The sequence below is a fragment of the Ranitomeya imitator genome, chromosome 6 (assembly GCF_032444005.1).
Source record: "Ranitomeya imitator isolate aRanImi1 chromosome 6, aRanImi1.pri, whole genome shotgun sequence".
Taxonomy (NCBI): Eukaryota; Metazoa; Chordata; class Amphibia; order Anura; family Dendrobatidae; genus Ranitomeya; species Ranitomeya imitator.
The window spans coordinates 284,719,308-284,744,180 of record NC_091287.1 but is presented as its reverse complement, the minus strand read 5'-3'; the positions used below and the strand labels follow the sequence as shown (position 1 = coordinate 284,744,180).

The following is a 24,873-nucleotide window of genomic DNA, read 5'->3' as shown; positions in this document are numbered from 1 at the left end:
ACTGAGAACTTCCCTCTGGATACTCAGTTGCTCGATCTCCGACTTTCTTTGTGGTGTAACCACAAACGGACTGTGTGGCATTGTGTGAAAAGCTAATTTTAGGCCCGTCTTTATGATGTTTAAAGTCCAGGCACTTCCAGAAATTTTTTCCCAGGTTTGAAGAAAGTGGGTCAGTCTCCCTCATACCTGGGGCGCACCCTCATTGCGGCTGTTTTTTTATTATCCGGTTTGTTAAACATAAAACCTCCTTTTTTGAATTTTCTGTCTTCCCACCCCTCCTTTTGGTTTTTTGGGGGGCGTCTTTGTGTGAACCTCCTCCCTCGAAAGGGCCGCCTGTAAGACTGATTTGGGAATCCTGGAAAGGCTTTCTTTTTATCCACCGCTTTTTCGAGGACATCGTCTAGGGTGGGACCGAACAAATATTCACCTTCACACGGTATTGAACACAATTTGGCTTTAGTTTGCAGGTCCCCCGGCCAGCACTTCAGCCATAGTGCTCTCCTAGCCGCATTTGAGAAAGAAGCTGATCTTGCCGTCAGCCTAACTGAGTCTATTGAGGCATCTGCTAGATACGCAGCGGCACCTCTCATTGCTGACACTGAGTCCAGTATAGACTCTCTCGGGGTTTTATTTTTTAATTGAGTTTCTAAATGATCTAGCCAGACCATCAGAGCTCTCGCTGTACAAGTAGCAGCTATACCGGGTTTTAGCCCCCCGCTGGCGGCCTCCCAGGACCCCTTTAGAAAGACATCGGCCTTTTTATCCATGGGATCCTTGAGGGTCCCCATATCCTCAAAAGGCAGAGCGAATTTTTTGGAGGCTTTCGCAATGGCGACGTCTAATTTTGGCGCCTTTCCCCATGATGCGCAGGCTGGGTCGTCAAATGGGTATTTCCTTTTGGGTGTTAACAGTACTTTTTTGTCTGGTCTTTTCCACTCCTTTTTTATAAGGGCTTGAATTTTTTCGTTTAATGGGAACACTCTGTACTTCTTTTGTTCCAGGCCACTAAACATAAGATCTTGTACAGATTTTTTGGAACGAGTGTCTGCTAGACCCATTGTCGCCCTAACCATTTTTACCAGCGCATCCGTTTCATCTATTGGGAAGCAGTTGCGACCGCTTTCTGAAGATGTGGAGGAGGATGCTGAAGCTGTAGAGCTATCTGAATCCTCACTCGAGCTATCTCCCTCGCTGGAGCTGTAATCTGGAGTTTTTTCTTTACGTTTTCTTTTACGGTTTTTTACACCTTTTAGTGCGTCTGCCACTTGGGTTTTAATTAAGTCTTTTAATTCAGATGTGAAACTCGGCGTCTCCTCATTAATGGTGTTCCTAATACATGACGCACAGAGTTTTTTAACCCATGAATCTGGCAAATCTGCTGAACAAAGCGGGCACACTTTATGTTTACTTTTCCCTTGGCATTTCTTTCCCTAGGAAACAATAAACCCCTATTAGAATATATACTTTCACGGAGGTCACTTACCCTCCTAATGTGAGGAAGATACCGGTTGTGGCTTTGAGGACGCCTCCTCCACTTGAACCACCGTCTCCCTCCTGGATCCACCAGAGCCTCTGCTGCGCTGGGATCCTGAGCTGCTGCGCTGCGTAGGTTTTCGTGACGAATGGCGCTCCTTCGGATTCTTAGTCACAGGGGCCTGTGAAATTTCTTCCACCGACTGCTCTATTCCACTCATGGTGGTGTCTTTTGAGCAGCGGTATGCCCCTTCTCTTCCTGCTATATACTAACAGTGCGGCGCAAGGCGACTTCCGGATTACCCAGAGGTCCCCTGCGCCGCCCCGGAAGTGACCCCCGCGCCTGCGCAGTAAGACGCGCCAGCCTCGCGCGCGCTCCATTAGCCGCCGGCTTCACAGAAGGGACGGAGGGATTCCCGCAGCCGCCGCTGCTCATACCAGAGCCTCCTGTTGGTGACCGGCGTCACCCCCTTCTCTGAGCTCCATCAGACCGGCGGTTTCCCAGGTAACCGCCGCTACCTATTACCGGCTGATTTGTAGAAAAGAGAGAAGAAGCAGACTTGTTCCTCTTCACTGCTTCTTCTCCACACATACCAACAGGGCCCGCCGACCCCGGAATGTGTCCTCAGGGAGGATATCCACCCGGAACCGCGACAGGGCCCCCTGCTGCCTGAATTCGGTCCGATGGTCCCTGGAATCCCGCGACGAACGGTGAGCTGTGGGTTCCCCGTCAGGGACAGGAAACCGAACTGAGGTGGAGGAGAGGTCCCGCCTTTTTAACCTGTGGGTTTCCTGTCCCTGAGGGCGGATCCCTCTCTCTCTCGTTAGTGCCGTCATGGGGTAGGAGAAATCAATGAAGTCTGCTGAAGCATTCTAGAGTTATTACCACATAAAGTGACACTGGTCACATTTGAAAAATTTGGCCCGGTCACATTTGAAAAGTTTGGCCCGGTCACTAAGGGGTTAAAGGAGTCTGAGTCATTCTTTCAATTAAAGGACTTTATTCTGGCTGTGTTTATGTACAATATTACTATAGTAGTAATGGATAGGCATCAGTTTCCTGGTGAGGTCTGTGCCCGAACAGTAGGTGTTCAGTACGGACGCTGAACTTTACTGCTCGGGTTCGCCCATCTCTAGTATGACATCACCACATGCCGCATCCTAGGCCAGAACACTCAGCCATGACAATGTCCAGCCTTGCGTGAATGTACAGAGAGCAGCAGTGAGAAGATGCGCCAAGGGCTGTACGTTTATTCTGCACAGAGGTCTTTCCAGACCCCAAAAGCATAATAAGGGACATTCAATTTACGGACAATAAGTTTGCTGCAAATCAAATTGTCAGATCTGCTCATTTCTTACTTACCCGACTAAATCCCTGCCAGTCTCGGGTTACTTTCCTGCAGCAGTCACAGGCCACTTACCCACAGGACCACTGCAGCCAATCACTAGTGTCAGTGGTTTTGCGGCATAAGTTGAGACTACTGATTGGCTGCCTTGGTCACGTGGTTAGATAGCACTCTCGCCTTACCCGTTACCTCTCCACTCGCTCCCTCCTAGACCCTTCACAGTTCGGTTTCCGCCCCCTACATTCGACTGAAACAGCACTCAAAGTGACCAATGACCTTCTGACAGCAAAACGTAACGGTGACCACTCTCTGCAGCTTTCGACACTGTTGATCACCCTCTCCTACTCCCTAGGCTCCAGTCACTAGGCATTAATGCCACTGCTCTCTCCTGGTTCTCTTCCTATCTTTCTGACTGCTCCTTCAGTGTTCTATTCTCTGGCTCCACTTCATCTCCTCTTCCGCTCACTGTTGGGGTACCTCAGTGCTCAGTTATTGGCCCCCTTTTCTTCTCTCTCTCTCTACACGGCCCCAATTGGACAGACCATCAGCAGATTTGGCTTTCAGTACCATCTTTACGCTGATGACACACAACTATACACGTCATCCCCTGACCTTAACCCCACTGTATTACAGAACGCCACTGACTGTCTGTCCGCAGTCTCCAACATCATGTCCGCTCTCTATCTGAAACTCAACCTCTCCAAAACTGAACTTCTGCTCCCGCCATCTACTAACCTCCCTAAATCTGACGTTTCCCTCTCCGTGGGTGGCACCATAACAACACCCCGGCAGCAGGCACGCTGTCTGGGTGTTATGTTTGACTCCGATCTCTCCTTCACATCCCATATACAATCTCTTGCCCGCTCGTGCCGCTTACACCTAAAGAACATCTCTAGAATCCGCTCTTTTCTCACCATGGAAACAACAAAAACCCTCACTGTCGCCCTGATCCACTCCCGCGTGGACTACTGTAATGCTCTACTTATTGGCCTCCCCCTTACTCGACTTTACTTAATCCTTAATGCAGCAGCCAGAGTTGTCCATCTGGCTAATCGCTACTCGGACGCGTCCGCTCTTCGCCAGTCATTACACTGGCTGCCCATTCATTACAGGATACAATTCAAAGTACTTGTTCTCGCCCACAAAGCTCTCCACAGTGCGGCACCCCCTTACATCTCCTCCCTCATTTCTGTCTATCTGCCTAACCGACCTCTTCGCTCTGCAAATGACTTTCGACTAACCTCTGCACTAATCCGTACCTCCCACTCCCGACTCCAAGACTTCTCCCGCGCTGCGCCAATCCTCTGGAATACTCTACCCCAAGATATTAGGACCATCCAAAATTTGCACAGTTTTAGGCGCTCACTCAAAACACATTTGTTCAGAGCGGCCTATCACATTCAGTAATCAAAGTCATGTTATGTTTGTTTGTGTGTTGCCCATTCACTATCCCCATCTATCCCCCAACCCCTGAGGCTATGTGCACACGTTCAGGATTTCTCGCAGAAAATTCTTGAGAAAAACCGGACATTTTCTGCAAGAAATCTGCAAGAAAACCGCATGCGTTTTTGCCGCGATTTTGCCACGTTTTTGCCGCGGTTTTTTCCGGACACTTCCCAATGCATTTTGTAGTGGGAAATCCGCAAAAAAAACGCAAAATTAATGAACATGCTGCGGTTTACCGCGATGCGTTTTTTTTTTTGCGGAAAAAAACGCATCATGTGCACAAAACATGCGGAATTCATTCTAAATGATGGGATGCTTATTGTATGCATTTTTTTGCGGTTTTATAGCGTTTTTATCGGGAAAAAAACGCGAAAAAACGCAACGTGTGCACACAGCCTGAAGATGGCTGGACCATCATTGTAAATACATCATTGTAAATACACACCTGTACTTTGTATCTCCCCACCTCATTGTAGATTGTAAGCTCTCACGAGCAGGGTCGTTTTATTTCGCTTTAATTATTGTATTGTTAACGTTGTTACTTATGACTGCTGTGTTTGAAACTGTAAAGCGCTGCCGAATATGTCGGCGCTAAGATAATAATATTATTATTATTATTATTATTATTATACAGAGCAGTGCTCGAGTGACAGGGAACTCATTAGGCAAGTGATTTTTGGGGGTCTCCTTATACCCTTTGAAACCACTTGCTCAATTAAAAAGTAGGAATTAGTCCTACCGGTAAGTATGTTTCCAGGCGTCCATCATGACAGCACCACCACCAGGAGGTTGTCCTTCTTATCCTTGATAGGGACAGGAAACACAGAAGAGGTTAAATAGCCCCTCCCCACCTCCACCCCTCAGTGATTTTCCAAGTACCACACCAGGATGGATGCAACTCTATTTTATTGAAATTCCTTCTATACATGTTTATATCACATATCAGACAGGAACTCAAGGGAGGGTATATAAGGGGTGCTGTCATGATGGACGCCTGGAAACATACTTACCGGTAGGACTAATTCCTACTTTCCAGAGCGTCCCTCCTGACAGCACCACCAGGAGGAGTACCAAATAACTCCTTAATTTTTTTTTTTTTTTTAGGGCGGGATTACAGCCTGGAGGACTTTCCTCCCAAATGTAGTCTGTTGATTCACAGTTACATCTAATTTGTAATGTCTACAAAAGGTATTTGACCCCGACCATGTCGCAGCTTTGCAAATTTGGTCCATAGAAGCCCCAGCGCTCTCTGCCCATGAGGCAGAGATTGCTCTCAATGAATGCGCTTTAAGGCCTTCTGGAGGAGTTCTTCCTGCCGAGATGTAGGCTGCCATGATGGTAGATTTAATCCATCTTGCTAGGGTAGCTTTGGATGCTTTCTTTCCTTTGTTCTTCCCATTCATCTGAACGAAGAGGTTAGAGTCGATTCTCCAACTATTTGTGATCTCTAGGTAGTGTAGAATTGTTCTTTTTACGTCCAAAGCGTGAAGAGAACGTTCTTTTTCGTTAGAGAAGTTCTGGCAGAACGTAGGCAAAATAATCTCTTGACTTCTGTGGAAGTCTGAAACCACCTTAGGAAGGAACCCGGGATCTAATTTAAGGATGATACAGTCATCGAGGACCTTTAAGTACGGGTGTTTAATGGAGAAAGATTGGATCTCACCGATGCGTCGTGCTGACGTTATTGCCACCAAGAAGATAGCTTTAAGGGTTACGGCTCTCAGGTTTGCTTGAGCCAGTGGCTCATATGGTTCTTTACAGAGCTCATTCAAGACCAGGTTTAGGTCCCAGGGAGGCACTGTACTACGAATTGTAGGCCTAAGTCTCTGAATGGCCTTGACGAACCTCACTATCCATGGATGAGAGGCTAGCTGGATGTCATAGAATGAACTGAGGGCTGAGATTTGTACTTTTAGAGTATTAGGCCTCAGTCCTTTATCAAACCCCGACTGGAGAAAATCCAGAATTTTAGGAATGTCCGGACCGTGGGAGACCGATATAGGAACTGGACTTTGAGAGCAGAACTTTTTCCATACCTTCCTGTATATTGCGGAAGTTACGGGTTTCCTACTATTCTGAATGGTGGCAATGACTGGCTCTGAGAGACCTCTTGCTCTTAGGATCTCTTTTTCAGGATCCATGCTGCCAACTGTAACAGGCCCGGGTTTTGATGGACCAAGGGCCCTTGAGACAAAAGGTCCGGCACGACTGGTAGATGGATTGGATCTTCCCAGGACATCTTCTTTAGTAGGGAAAACCAGCTCCTTTTGGGCCAGTAAGGGGCTATTAGGATAACCGATGTCTGGCTCTCCTGAATTTTCCTCAGTACTCTCGGTATTAGGGCCAATGGAGGAAAAGCGTAAGCCAATCTCATGTCCCAGTTTTGAGCTAGCGCATCTATTCCTGATGGTCTGTCTCCTGGATTTAGTGAGAAGAATTTCCTTGTTTTTGCGTTCTTCCTTGAGGCGAATAGATCTACCTCTGGGAAGCCCCAACGTTGGGTTATCTGGAGGAAGATTTCTTCGTTTAAGGACCATTCTGTGGGACATAATTTTTCTCTGCTTAGGAAGTCTGCTACCTGGTTTTGGGTTCCCTTCAGGTGAACCGCCGTTATCGACTTGACTGTCTGTTCTGCCCAAAAGAATATCGAGTCCGATAGATCTTGCAGATGATGATGTTTTGGGCCTCCTTGGTGCAGAAGAAAAGCCACTGTTGTTGAGTTGTCTGAGAGAATACAGACGTGTTGGTCTATTAACTTCCCCTGGAATGCCTTTAGGGCCTCCCAGACTGCCCTGAGTTCTCTGTAATTTGAGGACCTGCTTTGCACAGATACCGGCCAAGTCCCCTGGGAGTAACTTTCTTCTATGTGGGCTCCCCAGCCACTGTGACTTGCATCTGTAGTAATGGTTATACATGGCGATGTTTTCCAAGGCCTTCCTTTTTCGAGATTTTTGGTTATGGTCCACCATGTCAGTGAATTCTTCGTTTGTAGCGACAGACGAATCCTGTTGTCTAAGGTTCCGTCTCTGCCGTCCCATCGTGAGAGAATATCTTTCTGCAGGGGTCTTGAGTGATATTGGCTCCACTGGACGCTGGGAATGCAAGAGGTCATTAAGCCCAACACTCGCATGGCCTTCCTTATGGATGTTTGCTTTTGTTTTTGAAATTTTTGAATTTCTTTTTTGAATGACTCCTGCTTGTGAAGTGGGAGGTACGTATGCTCCTGGACCGAGTCTAGGATTACCCCGAGAAAGGCTTTCTTTGTTTCGGGTTTGAAGTTTGACTTTTCGAAGTTTATAAGCCATCCTAGCTCTTCCAGGAGTGAAATAGTCGTTGATAAGTCTTTTTCCATTTGTTGTGGAGAGTCTGCTATGAGCAGAATGTCGTCGAGATAGGGCACGGTGAGTATTCCTTTCTCCCTCAAGAACGCCATGACCTCTGCCATGAGTTTGGTGAAAACTCTGGGAGCTGATGAGATGCCGAAAGGCAGGCATGTGAACTGGTAGTGTAGAATCTGGCCCTGAACCTTTATGGCGAATCTGAGGTACTGTTGGTGTGAGGCGGAGATGGGAACCTGGTAATAGGCACTTTTTAGATCTAAAGTGCTCATTACTGAGCCCTCTCGGATCAGAGGTATTGCCGTTTTGAGGGATTCCATTTTGAATCGTTTGTAAACGACTGACCGATTTAAGGGCTTCAAGTTTATGATAGTACGAAATTCTCCGTTTGGTTTCTTTATGGAGAACAGACTCGAATAATGTCCTCTGAACCTCTGAGCATGAGGTACCGGAATGACGGCTTTTATTTGGATAAGTTCCTGAATATCCCTTAATAGTCTCTGTTGAACCGATAAAGACTGGGTCTGGGTTAGGCAAAACCTTTTGGGAGGTCTTCGGCTGAACTCTATTTTGTATCCATGTTCTATAAGACTTAGAATCCATGGGTTTCGAGTGATGTTCTGCCAACCTTGTAGGAAGTACCGAAGCCTTCCACCCACTAAGTTGGCGTCATTGTTTATTAGTTTTTGACTTTTGGTCTTGAAAGGCACCCCTGCCTCTACCACCCTTCGAGTAGCTCCATCTTCCGCCTTTTCCTTTCCCTCTATAGTCCTGCCTAGGATGAAATCGAGACCTCCGAAAGGGCGGTATGTTTTTCGGTTTCTCTTCCGGGAAACCCTTTTTCTTGTCTGCCGCTTTTTCAAGCAATTCGTCCAATACTGGACCGAAGACATGGAGGCCCGAGAAGGGTATTGAACACAGTTTATTTTTTGATTGTGTGTCTCCAGACCATGATCTGAGCCATAGAGCTCTCCTTGCTGCATTAGACAGGGCATTGTTCCTTGCAGCAAACCGTACTGACTCTGCCGAAGCGTCGGCCATAAAGTCTGTTGCTATCTTTAAGAGCGGAAGAGATTTTAGGATCTCGTCTCTAGGAATTTTATTATTAATTTGGGTCTCTAGTTTCTCTACCCATAAAGACATTGACCTGGCTACAGAAGTGGCTGCAATATTGGCTTTCATGACAGCGGCCGAAGCTTCCCAAGCTTTCCTGAGGAGATCTTCAGATCTTTTGTCCATCGGATCTTTAAGGCCTGAAGAGTCCTCAAAAGGGATGGCGGTCTTTTTTGAGACCTTAGCTACCGGTATATCCACCTTAGGAACTGATTCCCAGATCTTTGTCTCCTCTGGGTCAAAGGGCAGACGATATTTGAAATCCCTTGGTACTATCAATTTCTTCCCCACATCGCTCCATTCCTCTAAGATCATTTCCTGAATATGGCGATTTACGGGAAACACTCTGCTCCTACGAGCTCTGAGCCCCCCAAACATCTCGTCTTGGACTGTAAGGGGTTCTGTGGCTTCTTCTACCTTCATGGTATCTCTGACAGCCTGTAGCAGTGTCTCCGTGTGTTCAGAGGCAAATAGGTACCTCTTTCTTTCTTCTGAGGGAATATTTGAAGAGGGTTCTCCCTCCATGGAATCGGATGCGGAGTAGGCTGAAAGCTCCCCTTCTTCCGAACTGAGATCTTGTTCCCACCTAGGTCTCTTAGGACGGGGAGGGTCGACTGGCAACATCGCTGAGACTGTGGATTGTACTTCCTCTCTGATCATAGATTTAATATTATCTAGAAGGGAAGCCTGTTCTCCTTCCAGCAGTCCTGCCATGCATTTATCACATACTTTTTTTCTGTGCCCTTCTGGTAGTCTATTTGAGCACAGAGGGTATTTACTTGTCCTGCGCTTTTGGCCTGACGCTGGACGTTTGGACGCCTCTTTATCCTGCAATAGATATAAAGAGGCCCTATAGCTTTGTGTTGCCATATGATATAAACCCCCTATGTATAACTTACATGACCAGGGGTGAGCTCTGACGACAGGACCTCTGGACGATCTACACCCTCCATCTCTCTGGGATCAGTGTGCAGTCAGATGTTCGTCAGTAAATAGGTATCTCACCTGTCTTCAGAACATCTGATTCGTCCTCCTTCCGAGCTCAGCTGCCGGTGATTACTGCGGGTGATGGTCACTGTTCGGCTGTATGATACAGCTCGACCCAACTTCCGGCGTTCCTGAGGCTTCAGCTGTTTCCGGAACGCCACCGGAAGTCATTGGTGATTGCAGCGCTGACGCGGCACCTGTCAAGATGCGGCGCAAGTGATCCAGCGCATCGCCAGGACGCGGCGCGCCCCGATGACCCGGCGCGCCGACAACGCGACGCGTCCTGATGACGCGGCACGTCCCCGACGCGACGCGCCCCGATGACGCGGGACGCCAAGACGACCCGGCGCCCGCTGAGCGCCGCCATGACACCGCAGGCCCGACCTGGCGCGCTTCCTGGCGCGAGCAGGGGAATCACCGCTGGTGCAGCGAGAAGGTGCAGAGCCCCCTAAAGAGGGATGCACCGGAGTTGGGAGCACAGCTCACCCGGCCGTTGAGGGACCTCCGGCGGTATCAACGCCGCCATGCAGAGACCCGCTCTGCCCTCTCAGAGCCCTCGGATTGAGGGATGAGGCCGCTCCGGGAGCCCTGCTCGACCGGACCTGGAATCTTCAGCACGGTAAGCCGTGCCACTCTCCTCTGCGTCTGTCCCTGATAGGGACAGGAAAAACACTGAGGGGTGGAGGTGGGGAGGGGCTATTTAACCTCTTCTGTGTTTCCTGTCCCTATCAAGGATAAGAAGGACAACCTCCTGGTGGTGGTGCTGTCAGGAGGGACGCTCTGGAAAAAAACATTTCCACCTGCCCAATTAGATGACAAGTGTTATGCTTAGCGCCACCTTGGGCCAGCTAGACTAATGGAAATGATGTGGCCATCTCTGACGTCACCGCTGTGCTTTCCGGCTCACAGCCAGTACAGGAGGAGAGCAGAGAAGCAGAGCGCAGCGCTGGAGGACAGACAGCGGTAGGTAAGTATCTAGTGTTTGTTTTTTTTTACATTTAGCATGGTAACCAGGGTAAACATCGGGTTACTAAGCGCGGCCCTGCGCTTAGTTACCCGATGTTTACAGTGGTTACCGGGGACCTCGGGATAGTTGGTCGCTGGAGAGCGGTCTGTGTGACAGCTCTCCAGCGACCAAACAGCGACGCTGCAGCGATCCGGATCGTTGTCGGTGTCGCTGCAGCGTCGCTTAAGTCTGCATTCAAATGCTTAAGTCTGCATTCAAATGGCACTCCTTCCCTTCTGAGCCCTCCCATGTGCCCAAACAGTGGTTCCCCCCACATATGGTGTATCATCGCACTCAGGACAAATTGGGCAACAAATTTTGGGGTCCAATTTCTCCTGTTACCCTCAGGAAAAATACAAAACTGGGGGCTAAAAAAATAATTTTTGTGGGAAAAAAATTTTGTTTTATTTTTACGGCTCTGCATTATAAACTTCTGTGAAGCTCTTGGTGGGTCAAAGTGCTCACCACACCTCTAGATAAGTTCCTTAGGGGGTCTACTTTCCAAAATGGTGTCACTTGTGGGGGGTTTCAATGTTTAGCCACATCAGGGGCTCTCCAAACGCAACATGGCGTCCCATCTCAATTCCAGTCAATTTTGCATTGAAAAGTCAAATGGCACTCCTTCGCTTCCGAGCTCTGCCATGCGCCCAAACAGTGGTTTACCCCCACATGTGGGGTATTGGCATACTCAGGACAAATTGTACAACAATGTTTGGGGTCCATTTTCTCCTGTTACCCTTGGTAAAATAAAACAAATTGGAGCTGAATTAAATTTTTTGTGAAAAAAAGTTAAATGTTCATTTTTATTTAAACATTCAAAAAATTCCTGTGAAGCACCAGAAGGGTTAATAAACTTCTTGAATATGGTTTTGAGCACCTTGAGGGGTGTAGTTTTTAGAATGGTGTCACACTTGGGTATTTTCTATCATATAGACCCCTCAAAATGACTTCAAATGTGATGTGGTCCCTAAATAAAAATGGTGTTGTAGAAATGAGAAATTGCTGGTCAACTTTTAACCCTTATAACTCCCTAACAAAAAAAAATTTTGGTTCCAAAATTGTGCTGATGTAAAGTAGACATGTGGGAAATGTTACTTATTAAGTATTTGTGTGACATATCTCTGTGATTTAATTGCATAAAAATTCAAAGTTGGAAAATTGCGAAATTTTCATAATTTTCGCCAAATTTCCGTTTTTTTCACAAATAAACGCAGGTACTATCAAAGAATTTTTACCATTGTCATGAAGTACAATATGTCATGAGAAAACAATGTCAGAGTCACCAGGATCCATTGAAGCGTTCCAGAGTTATAACCTCATAAAGGGACAGTGGTCAGAATTGTAAAAATTGGCCTGGTCATTAACGTGCAAACCACCCTTGGGGGTAAAGGGGTTAAAGAAGGATTCTAGTGGTTGTGCTATCCTCCATTATGAGCGATTGGCTAGTGTGGTGACGAGCGCCCTTCTCTAAACACTGGCACAGGAGCGGCGGTCTGGGACCAGAGACGGCGAGTAATTGCTGTTATTTTGCACAATTTTGGGCCACTTTCCGGAAAAAGGCACAACCCATTTCACAATTGTAAGTCAATCGTCTAGGAGACCAGCCACTGCTGCTGTGCGGTTTAAGAAGTCGGATCGTGCTGCCGAGCATCATCAAAACACTGTTTACAGATACAAGACCAACAGAGAGGAGCTTGTAAGCACTGCGCATGTTCTGTGGTCTAGTAGATGGTGGTCGGTTTCCAAGACAACAAACTGTAAATAGAAACCACCCCTTTAAGACGGGAGTCACCCCTTTAATGTAATGACACCTATCGCCAGCCACTTCTCATGGGACTCGTGCAGCAGAACACTGGGCAGGTGGGCTGTGTACGTACATCGTGGTGGTCCTCCACCACCCACACCGGCAGCTCCTGGTATCTCCTCAGGCGGCGGCCGCTCATGGCGCGCTCCTCACAGACAGAACCGTCTCCGGTCTCACCTGCTGCAGAGTGCAGTGCAGACAGGACAGCGCCGGCCCACAGCGCTGATTGGCCAACGGAAACGTGCACACCGGTAGGAAGTCTGCAGACCCCTGGCCGCCATCTTTACTCAGGTCAATCCCTCAGGTTTCCCTTACTATGACTCACGTAGGAGAACAGCGCAGCTCCTTATAACACGCCTCTCCCCTGCATTATGTCACTTCCTTAGCGCTGCCGTATCACGAGCCCAGACAGCTGCTTTCATTATATACATCCTGTATAACAAAGGCCGGTCATGTGCCCTTATTAAAGATGGCGGATCCATGTTTTGCTTTTAGTCTGTGCTTATTGGCCTTTCTTGTCACGTGTGTGATTGGCATGGAATACAACCAATTGACACGCAGGGTTCTTCTCACGTGACATGCCTGGTGCCCTGTATGTCGGCGGGACATCCGTGGCTCGGCTCCGCTGCTGGTGCTGGGTGAGTGTGATGATGGAGGTTGTGGTCGCTCCTCATATATTACTGTTGATGTTGGTTCTCTTCCCTGCCCACTGCAGCTTGTCCTTATACTGGTGCCCGCTGGTCCAAAGTGGTAAACTATGGAAGCAAATGTTGGCCCTAGATGCGCACGGCGTGCTAGGGAAGGAGTAGCTTCATTGGAAAGTGTGGCCTCAGGGTGCGGGGTGGGCACAGGGCATCACTAGCATCTATACTGTGAGGCTATGTGCACACGTTGCAGATTCTGCATTTGCTGGCAGAAAACGCAGGTCAGAATCTGCACCTTTTTTGGTATGTGCACACGTTGCAGATTTTTGTGCGGATTTCTATAATGGAATAGGTGCAGAAACGCAGCAGATCTGCAGAAAGACTATGTGCACACATAGGTGGGATCTCTGCGGATTTTTCCGCACCTGTTTTTGTAAATCCGCAGGTAAAAAGCACTGCGGAATTACCGCTGATTGTACTGTGTTTTTTTTGTTAGCGGATTCCACCTGCGGTTTTAACACCTGTTGATTCCTATTGAGGAACAGGTGTAAACCGCAGCGGAATCCGCACAAAGAATTGACATGCGGCGGAATACACAACGCTACGTTTCCGCGCGGTATTTTCCGCAGCATGTGTACTGCGGATTTTGTGTTCTATAGGTTTACATGGTACTGTAAACGCATGGAAAACTGCTGCGAATCCACAGCGTCAGAACCGCTGCGGATCTGGAGCAAAATCCACAACGTGTGCACATACCCAAAGAATTGACATGCTCCTTTTTTGAATCTGCTGTGGTTTCCGTGCAGATTTTTCCGCACCATCAGCACAGCATTTTTTTTTTTGCCATTGATTTACATTGTACTGTAAATCACTTGCAGATTTGTAGCGTTTCTGCGTGGAAAAAAATGCTGCAGATCTGCAGGAAATCCGCAATGTGTGCACATGGCCTTATACCATTGAGGCCGGGGTCTGCAGTGCAGACTGGTGCTGTTTTAGAGGGGCTGCACTGCGGTTTACAATGAGCCATGCTGTACGGGGTGTTCATCCTCACCTGGCGGGCAGCTGCGGCCACACTGGGTGAGCCCAGCCTGCAGTTAGGGGGTCTCCCACCATCATACGCAGGGTCAGCCGCTATGGAGAACATACAGGGTGGTGATAAATGTAATACATTCTCCACACTGTCCTCTACCTCCCAGGACCTCACTGGTCAGAGGTTTGCACTTAGTTCTTGCAAGAGACGTCCCGCTGTGTCTCTGAGGATGAGCGTGTGCAGTTTCCCTGAGCAGCGAGTCTGTACATCTGCGCTCTCCCTACACGGGGCGAGCATGCACAGTGTGCCCCCTACAGCTGGAGGGCCTTAGATTATCACCTATCCAGGGGCGGATTAAAGGGAACCTGTCATCCCCAAAATCGTATATGAGCTGCGGCCACTGGCATCAGGGGCTTATGTACAGCATTCTGTAAGGCTATAGATAAGCCCCTCATGTAACCTGAAAGATGAGAAATAAAGATTACATTATACTCACCCAGGGGTGGTCTCGCTGCGGTCCGGGGCCTCCTATCTTCATCAGATGACGTCTTCTTCTTGCTGTGGCGCAGGCGTACTTTGTCTGTTAAGGGCAGACCAAAGTACTGCAGTGCGCAGGCGCCGGAAAGGTCAGAGAGGCCCAGCACCAGCGCACTGCAGTACTTTGCTCTGCCCTCAACAGGACAGACAAAGTACGCCTGCGCCGGAGCCGCGGCGTGAAGACCAGAAGAGGACGTGATCATAAGAAGATGGGAGGCCCCGGACCGCGATGCCCATCGGACCCGAACCGGGACTGTCCCTGGGTGAGTATAATCTAACCTCTTTTTCTCACCTTTCAGGTTACTTCGGGGGCTTATCTACAACATTACAGAATGCTGTAGATAAGCCCCTGATGCCGGTGGCCGCAGCTCATATACGATTTTGGGGGTGACAGGTTCCCTTTAATAGTAGGCAGAGCACTGGGCACTTTGGAGGACATTCTTCTCCCCCAGTACATGTATCACGTGACATGACAAATGGTCCCCTTGAGAGATCATGACTGACAGCAGAGCGCATAGGGCATCGTTAGGTAATACGGGACACAGGAGCCCTTGGGGCAGACGACCCCCTGGAGCCAGTGGCGCAGACGCTGGGAGGTGGCGCTGGGGCTGGCATAGACACCAGCCCTGGTGGGGCTGGGGTAGACAGATATCCCTAGGGGGTCACAGAAAAGGTCAATGGCCCACGGGCCGGAGGTTCCCCACTGCTGTTCTTCTAAATCACCTATTTATCCATTGAGCCTCATGCAAATTACGAAAAAAAATAAGTTTCCCAAGATCCCATAACTGGTCAACTAGCAACTTTGAATGCTAATATATATATATATATATATATATATATATATATATATATATATATATATATATACACATGTATACACACAAACACCCATTTGTTTTATTTTTTATTACTGTTTGTAAATCTATGGTGGGTGCTAACAGTTCTTATATATTTTTCTTTTGCACTCTAGATAATGTCTATACCAGCAGGAAGAGGTGGGCAACCGGCCAGAGGAGGTCAGACAGCTTCAATACAGACCTATCGGCCACAAAATGTCAGGCCAACCCAGTTACAGCAATCTTCTGGGCAGTATTCCTATGATACACAAAGTACTCCACCTCCCACGTTTTCCAGCCTTCCAAATACAAATTACATGCCCCCAAGACCAGATTACATGTGTTATCCGCCACCTGTTACTCCGCCAACACAAAGTACAATAAGCCAATGTCTTCCCAGGCCTACTTATCCCGTCAGGCAAAGTTACCCAATGCCACCATGTTTTCCTCCTGTCCCTCCTTCTACACTTGGGCCAAGTAACCCTCCACCTACTGGTCCCCCAACAGCACAAGGCACTTATCCTTACATGGTGCCTCCTCTAATGCCACCACCACCCATTATGCCCCCACCATTGCCACACGTAGGCTATCAACCAGTATATCCATCCGGGTATCCACCACAATCTTTTCCACCACCGCCACCTCCACCTCAGCCAGTTCCTAACTTCAGTAGCTACCAACAGAGTTCAGCATCTTTTCAAAGCAGCAGCCATTACCGACACACTAGTCACAGCCAGTACCAAGCTGATAAACCACAGAGCGACCATAGGACGCCAGATAGGGGCAAACACTATGATGCTCATCGCCACAGGGAATACAGTCATAGTGAGCGACACCGTTCGGAAAAACATTGTGATCGAAGAGATCGTGGAAGGAGTCCTGACCGGAATAGAAGACCAGACAGTAGTCGACGGAGATCAGACTATGAATACAGTAGGACCCCGTCACATGGCAGGACCCCTCCGCGACATGGAAGTTATGAACGTAACAGGTGGGTTAGAATACAGTGTAATACAATTTATAAGGGTTTTTGTTCAGTTTTGAAATAATTTATGGACTAATTACCTGTGTCCTTAAATAGACCCTATTTAAATTTGGGAATCTAGATGATGTCTTAGCAACAAAATTAGTAGGCAGATTTAGCCTCAATAATATTCCCATGAATTTCTCAATCTTCAAGGCATTATTAATTCTCACGATATAGAAGCACTCCTCCCATCAAAGTGTTTATCCTTACTCATTTAATTTAAAAACATAAAAAAAAGCAAACTCTCACCTGTCCAAAGAGAAGATAATTCATTTTGTTCCACGACGAGTCTGGCCTCCTGGAAAATTTTAAGATTACTCATTTTGTTTTTTTGTTTAACAAAGATCGTAATATGAAAAAAAAAAACATTTCCAAAATGTTTTTAACCCCTTTCTGACATCGGCGTATGCCGATGTCAGACTCCCCCTGTTTGGTGCGGGCTCCAGCGTTGAGCCCGCACCTTTCCGGGCACATGTCAGCTGATGTATACAGCTGACATGTGCCCGCAACAGCTGCTGTTGGAATCCCTATCCACCTGTGGCTGTTAACTAGTTAAATTCCCGCTGTCAATCTCTGACAGTGGCATTTAACTTGCGCCTTCCGGAAGCGTGTTGGAAATCCCAGCCATTGGTGATCGCGGGTCATCGATAAGTCGGCATGACAACCAGAGGTCTCCAGCAGACCTCTGTGGTTGTCATTGCCGGATTGCTATGAGCGCCGCCCGGTTCTCGGTGCTCATAGCAAGTGAGTGTTTCTGTTACAGACAGGCAACCTGATCATCGCCAGTGTGTAGCACAGCAGATCAAACTACTGCAGCTACTAGTCACCCATGGAGACTATTGAAGCATGCAAACAGTAAAAAAAAAGGTTTTAAAAATATAAAAGTTCCAATCACTCCACTTTTGCCCCATTCAATATAAAACAATAAAAAACAATTTAAATGTACACCTATTTGGTATCACCGCGTTCAGAATCATGCGATCTGTCAATATAAAAAAATTAACTCGATCGCTAAACGGTGTAACGAGAAAAAAGTCAATACACCAGAATTACATTTTTTTTGGTCGCCGCGACATTGCATTAAAATGCAATAACAGGGGATCAAAAGATCGTATCTGCACCATTAATCTATCATTAAAAGCATCAGCTTGGCACGCAAAAAATAAAGCCTCACTCAACCCCAGATCATGAGAGATGGAGACTACGGGTATCGTCAAATGGCTCAATTTGTTTTATTTATTTTTTTTAACAAACTTTGGAATTTTTTTTCACCACTTAAATAATAAAAGAACCTAGACATATTTGGTGTCTATGAATGCTTAATGACCTGGAGAATAATAATAGTAGGTCAGTTTTAGCATTTAGTGAACATATTAAAAAAAAAACAAAAAAAACCTGTGGAACTGCACTTTTTTTGCAATTTCACCACGCTTGGAAGTTTTTCCTGTTTTCCAGTACACGATATCTTAAAACCAATGGTGTCATTCAAAAGTGCAACTTGTCCCACAAAAAACAAGCCTGGACATGGCCATATTGATGGAAAAGTAAAAAAGTTATGGCTCTGGCAAGAAGGGGAGCAAAAGCCGGAAACACAGAAACAAAAATACCTCTAGTCGTTTAGGGGTTAACATGCATGTAGCACAAAAACCTGATTTAAACAATAAGTCATTTTCTGATATTTTCCAATGAAGTTTGCAGAATTATGATTGGAATATAGTACAGCATTGTTATTACAGACTATCCAGTTTAGTATGGAAACTATACTATGGTGGACATGGGCTTAAATGTAGAGCAGTAATTTCACCCAGTGCTCTTCCTGTCTGCACATCTACTACAACGTAAGGCCACTTTCATGTGTTGTTTCATTCTCTAACCATAAAGGGATAGGCACAGGCACCGGGATAGCCGAAGATCACCGAGTCCAGACAGAAGTTATAGGAAGAGGCCAAAAAGGTAAATACTTTGAGGAAACCAGTTGTATACTGGCATATCCATGGGTGGCCAGAAACAGTAATGGGCTCCCTAATTACAACTGTGTCACTCTGCAGCATATTATTTAGGTGTCCTCCGTGTGGCTTCCTCCCTCTACTCCGCATCCGGCTAACTTTGTATTTAGGTGAAAAGACTTGTCAATCTATCCCGATGTGGAAATAACTGATGATGGGAATCATTTGACGCTGATCAGCAGTTTGCTGGAGAAGAGCTCCATTATTATTATATCTTATACTAGCTGAAGACCCCGGCGTTGCCTGGGCATAGTAAATATCTGTGGTTAGTTATAGCACCTCACTTCCCTTATTTTCCCCTCACTCCTCTCATTTTCCCCCTCACTCCTCTCATTTTCCCCCTCACTCCTCTCATTTTCCCCCTCACTCCTCTCATTTTCCCCCTCACTCCTCTCATTTTCCCCCTCACTCCTCTCATTTTCCCCCTCACTCCTCTCATTTTCCCCCTCACTCCTCTCATTCCCTCCTAACACTTGTCATTTCAACCTCACATCTGTCATTTTCCGATCACTCCACTATTTTCCCTCACTCCTCTCATTTTGCACTCACACCTTTTCATTTTCACATCACACCCCTCATTTTCACCTCACACCTCTCATTTTCCCCTCAGTATATACATGTTTGTCATCTCCCTTATATATAGTAGACACCTGTATGTCATCTCCTGTATATAGTATATACCTGAATGTCATCTCCCCTGTAAATAGTATATACCTGCTGTATGTCATCTCCACCTGTATATTGTATATACCTGTGTCATCTCCTCCTATATATAGTATATACCTGTATGTCATCTCTTCTGTATATACTATATACCTGTATGTCATCTCATATATATATATATATATATATATATATATATATATACACCTGTATGTCATCTCCCCTGTATATAGTATATACCTGCTGTATGTCATCTCCTCCTCTATTTTCCTATGTGTCATCTCCTCTTTTATATAGTATAGACCTGTAAGTCATCTCCTCCTGTATATAGTATATACGTGTGTCATCTCCTGTATATAGTATATACCTGTAAGTCATCTCCTCCTGTATATAGTATATACCTGTGTCATCTGCTCCTGTATATAGTATATACCTGTGTCATCTCCTCCTGTATATAGTGTGTACCTGTATGTCATCTCCCCTGTATATAGTATATACCTGTGTATCATCTCCCCTGTATATAGTATAAGTGTGTGTCATCTCCTCCTGTATATAATATATATCTGTATGTCATCTCCTGTATATAGTATATACCTGTGTCATCTCCCCTGTATATAGTATATACCTGTGTGTCATCTCCTCCTGTATATAGCATACATACATACATACACACATACACACATTCAGCTTTATATATTACATATACTTTCCTCACTAGCACCAGTGATAAGCTCCTACGAGTACAAGAGAAAACACTTCTGTCCTTAAATTATTATTATTTATGTACAGTATATTGCACCATTAATTCTATGGTGCTGTACATGAGAAAGGGGTTACATACAGAGTTATAGATATCATTTACAGTGAACACATTTACAAAGACAGACTGGTACAGAGGGGAGAGGACCCTGTTTTTGCAAACTTACATTCTACAGGATTATGGGGAAGGAGACAGTAGGTTGAGGGATGCAGCAGCTCCGGTGTTGGTGAAGCGGTAGCTTCGGTAGTGATGAGGCGGCAGCGGGGTCAGTGCAGGCTGTAGGCTTTCCTGAAGAGATGGGTTTTCAGGTTCCGTCTGAAGGATCCGAGGGTGGTGGATAATCGAACGTGTTGAGGTGTGGAGTTCCAGAGGATGGGGGATATTCGGGAGAAATCTTGGAGGCCGTTGTGTGAGGAACGAATATGTGTGGAGGAGAGTAGGAGGTCTTGGGAGGATCGAAGATTACGTGAGGGAAGATACTGGGAGATTAGTTCAGAGATATAGGGAGGGGACAGGTTGTGGATGGCTTTGTAGATCAGTGTTAGTAGTTTGAACTGGATTCGTTGGGGAATTGGGAGCCAGTGGAGGGATTTGCAGAGGGGAGAAACGGGAGTAGTGAGGAGAGAGGTGGATTAGCTGGGCAGCAGAGTTGAGGACATACTAGAGTGGTGCAAGAGAGTTAGCAGGGAGGCCACAGAGGAGGGTGTTGCAGTAATTGAGGCGGGAGATGATGAGGGCATGCACAAGAGTTTTAGTAGATTGAGGGCTGATGAAGGGACGACGGATTCTGGATATATTTTTGAGTTGGAGGTGGCAAGAGTTTGGACGTGCGGTTTGAAGGACAGGGCAGAGTCAAGGGTTACTCCGAGGCAGCGGGAGAGAGCGTGATAATAGATAGATTGGGTAGGGGAGATACGCGAGGTGGAAGAAAGATGATGAGTTTGGTTTTTAAATCTCCTTCTTCCCATATGAAACCCACCCGCATGCTGCATTAGGAGCCGAGCTAGCAGCTGTCCTGAGAGCAAGAAATAAAATGAAAGCTTGCTGTGTTTAGTCACACATGGTACATTTCTAATAGCAGGTGATAGTGCGTTACCAATATGGCCTATTTTTATTACCTATGGTGCGTTTATGCCATATAGCAGTAGATCAGTGGTCGCTTAACAGGCTGTTTAGTAAGGAACACCGCCCCTCCCATATGCACAGAAGCTTCAATAATACCGTCATTCTGTGCGCTCAAGCCGATGTGTGGCCTAGAATGACGAGTTTTACGCAAGCTTAAAAATCATTTTACCCTACAAACAAGTGTTGTGCTCGATGATCTTTTTCCACTTCCCTATTGTCATGCAATGAGCATTCCACTCTTCGCCTGATAATCAGCCAGTGTAAGTGCACCCTTATGGTTTACTCAGGGTCATATTTAATTTTTAGGAAATAATCCTTACCAGACACAGCTCACTATACACAGGCCAACTATAGACTGTGCTAATGCCCATATGGGATTTTGCTCACGGACCTCAAATATGCATGGTAAAAACAAATCCCAGTATTGGCCAGTTTGGTGCGGTCTATAGACCAGACTATTGCCTGTAAATGGCCGGAATCTCCTGCTTTGGCCCACTAAGTGGAGAAGATCACAGAGCCTGGTCCACAAAGAACCTAGCGATTCTTCATATTCTGCCCTCTTCTATGATCGCTTGTCTAAGGAACAATACCAATGCTCAAAATATAAACTTTAAAGAGAACCTGTCAGTCCCTCACTTTTCTTTGGTTAACCTCAAATAATAAAAATAAAGATTACATATCACCGTCTGACTCTACATGCTTAAGGACTACAGGTCCTTCTCAAAAAATTAGCATATAGTGTTAAATTTCATTATTTACCATAATGTAATGATTACAATTAAACTTTCATATATTATAGATTCATTATCCACCAACTGAAATTTGTCAGGTCTTTTATTGTTTTAATACTGATGATTTTGGCATACAACTCCTGATAACCCAAAAAACCTGTCTCAATAAATTAGCATATTTCACCCATCCAATCAAATAAAAGTGTTTTTTAATAACAAACAAAAAAACCAACAAATAATAATGTTCAGTTATGCACTCAATACTTGGTCGGGAATCCTTTGGCAGAAATGACTGCTTCAATGCGGCGTGGCATGGAGGCAATCAGCCTGTGACACTGCTGAGATGTTATGGAGGCCCAGGATGCTTCAATAGCGGCCTTAAGCTCATCCAGAGTGTTGGGTCTTGCGTCTCTCAACTTTCTCTTCACAATATCCCACAGATTCTCTATGGGGTTCAGGTCAGGAGAGTTGGCAGGCCAATTGAGCACAGTAATACCATGGTCAGTAAACCATTTACCAGTGGTTTTGGCACTGTGAGCAGGTGCCAGGTCGTGCTGAAAAATGAAATCTTCATCTCCATAAAGCATTTCAGCCGATGGAAGCATGAAGTGCTCCAAAATCTCCTGATAGCTAGCTGCATTGACCCTGCCCTTGATGAAACACAGTGGACCAACACCAGCAGCTGACATGGTACCCCACACCATCACTGACTGTGGGTACTTGACACTGGACTTCAGGCATTTTGGCATTTCCTTCTCCCCAGTCTTCCTCCAGACTCTGGCACCTTGATTTCCGAATGACATGCAAAATTTGCTTTCATCAGAAAAAAGTACTTGGGACCACTTAGCAACAGTCCAGTGCTGCTTCTCTGTAGCCCAGGTCAGGCGCCTCTGCCGCTGTTTATGGTTCAAAAGTGGCTTTACCTGGGGAATGCGGCACCTGTAGCCCATTTCCTGCACACGCCTGTGCACGGTGGCTCTGGATGTTTCCACACCAGACTCAGTCCACTGCTTCCTCAGGTTCCCCAAGGTCTGGAATCGGTCCTTCTCCACAATCTTCCTCAGGGTCCGGTCTCCTCTTCTCGTTGTACAGCGTTTTCTGCCACATTGTTTCCTTCCAACAGACTTACCATTGAGGTGCCTTGATACAGCACTCTGGGAACAGCCTATTTGTTGAGAAATTTCTTTCTGGGTCTTACCCTCTTGCTTGAGGGTGTCAATGATGGCCTTCTTGACATCTGTCAGGTCGCTTAGTCTTACCCATGATGGGGGTTTTGAGTAATGAACCAGGCAGGGAGTTTATAAAAGCCTCAGGTATCTTTTGCATGTGTTTAGAGTTAATTAGTTGATTCAGAAGATTAGGGTAATAGGTCGTTTAGAGAACCTTTTCTTGATATGCTAATTTATTGAGACAGGTTTTTTGGGTTATCAGGAGTTGTATGCCAAAATCATCAGTATTAAAACAATAAAAGACCTGACAAATTTCAGTTGGTGGATAATGAATCTATAATATATGAAAGTTTAATTGTAATCATTACATTATGGTAAATAATGAAATTTAACACTATATGCTAATTTTTTGAGAAGGACCTGTAATATCAATATCCTGATATGTAGTATGTATTTTTTATGCAACCCTAATGTGTTAAAGTGCACATTTGATGTCAGCACCTCAGACACCACAGCTGGGCATCTCACCCAGTGTCCCCATTGTTTTCAGAATTCATCTTTTAATATATACCATTTTCGCCATTCTTTTACTCGCTTATATACTTCTATCGCACCATTAATTCCATAGCCCTTTACAGAGATTGTCACTGTCCCCATTGGGGCTCACAATCCAAACTCCCTATCAGTATGTCTATAGAGTGTGGGAGGAAGCCCACCAAACACGGAGAGCGTGTTTCCTCAGATGTTGTCCTTTGTGAGATTTGAACCCAGGACCCCAGCACTGTAAGGCTGCACTCCTAACCACTGAGTCACCAGGCTGCCATCGCCATCTCATAAAATGGAACTGAACTTTTATAAATCTTTAGTCCTGTTGATTAGTGGGATCCGGGTCCTGGGATCCTCACAGATCTGTTCCCTATCACATCGGAAGACGAGGCTGAGACTGTCAGAGAGCGTGATAATTGCTTGGGAGACCATTATTTAATGTGGGGTGGGCAGCATAGGGTTAAATAATTCAGTGATATTCTACAAAGAGTGCGGAGTTTATTTTATATTCTGGTGTTCTATAACACATTAATTTATTATTCCCATATGTTTTTATGTTTTTAGTCGCTCCCCTAGTAGAGAGCGCAAGCGAGCAAGATGGGAAGAAGAGGACAAAGACGCCTCCTCCGAAAGTCCGTCATCACGCAAAGAAAGTAGTTACACGATGTTAAAAGACAAGGATCTGCTGGAGGAGAACCCGCTGGATAGAAATGAGGAGGAAGATGAGGATTTGCTGAAACCTGTGTGGATCCGGTGCACCCATTCTGAGAGCTACTACTCCAGTGATCCGATGGACCAAGTGGTGAGTAAAGGGCCAGCACTAGCTGCCTCTTGTCTGCAATGGCATTTTACTGTTTTCCCATTGTGTTTCAGGCTGTTTTTGTGTAGAAATACGAACTGTCCATTCCTCCCCCATGTTCTGTTACTTGTTGGCATAAAATACCCTGATAATGAATCTCTCCCCGAGCAGGAGTGTAAGATGCCTGGGATGTCAGTGCGCTTCCAGGACGGTTGTTAATGTATTCCCAGGAAGGCAGTAACCTGTCTTATCCCAAGCCAGAGAAGCAGCATATGAGCCCACCGCAAAGAGCTGCTCACAGGGAGATGAGTGGAGCTTTGTGGAGCCCCCCAGCAGGCGGCTGGTCTGAGACCTCATTATGTTGGGAGTGGGCACATGGAGAAGTGAGAGGATGGCATCTACAGACACTGCGTGGGGAGAGAAAATGAGACTTTACTCGTTTGTTGAATTGTTTTTTACCATTACATGTATTTTATACATTCGTCTT

The 24,873-nt window shown here is 46.2% G+C and overlaps 2 protein-coding genes across 3 annotated transcripts in view; one reads left to right on the top strand and one right to left on the bottom strand.

Moving 5' to 3' along the window:
- Nucleotides 1–12,824, bottom strand: part of C6H5orf22 (chromosome 6 C5orf22 homolog) — a 145,740-nt gene extending 132,916 nt beyond the window's left edge. Inside the window, exon 1 of one of the 2 annotated variants that reach the window (XM_069730618.1) lies at nt 12,691–12,824. Coding sequence is in view for 1 of the 2 variants with exons in the window: in XM_069730616.1 (XP_069586717.1) it covers nt 12,587–12,652 (66 nt within the window). In the remaining variant the exon portion in view is untranslated. Of the gene's footprint in view, nt 1–12,586 lie in introns of both variants that reach the window. The other variant, XM_069730616.1, reaches the window with a different exon arrangement.
- A 274-nt stretch (nt 12,825–13,098) lies between these two features.
- DROSHA (drosha ribonuclease III) overlaps nt 13,099–24,873 on the top strand; it is a 300,535-nt gene continuing 288,760 nt past the window's right edge. Inside the window, exons 1-4 of the mRNA XM_069730615.1 lie at nt 13,099–13,151; nt 15,695–16,551; nt 18,469–18,540; nt 24,152–24,389. Coding sequence (XP_069586716.1) covers nt 15,698–16,551; nt 18,469–18,540; nt 24,152–24,389 — 1,164 coding nt within the window. The 5' untranslated portion in view covers nt 13,099–13,151; nt 15,695–15,697. The remainder of the gene's footprint in view (nt 13,152–15,694; nt 16,552–18,468; nt 18,541–24,151; nt 24,390–24,873) is intronic.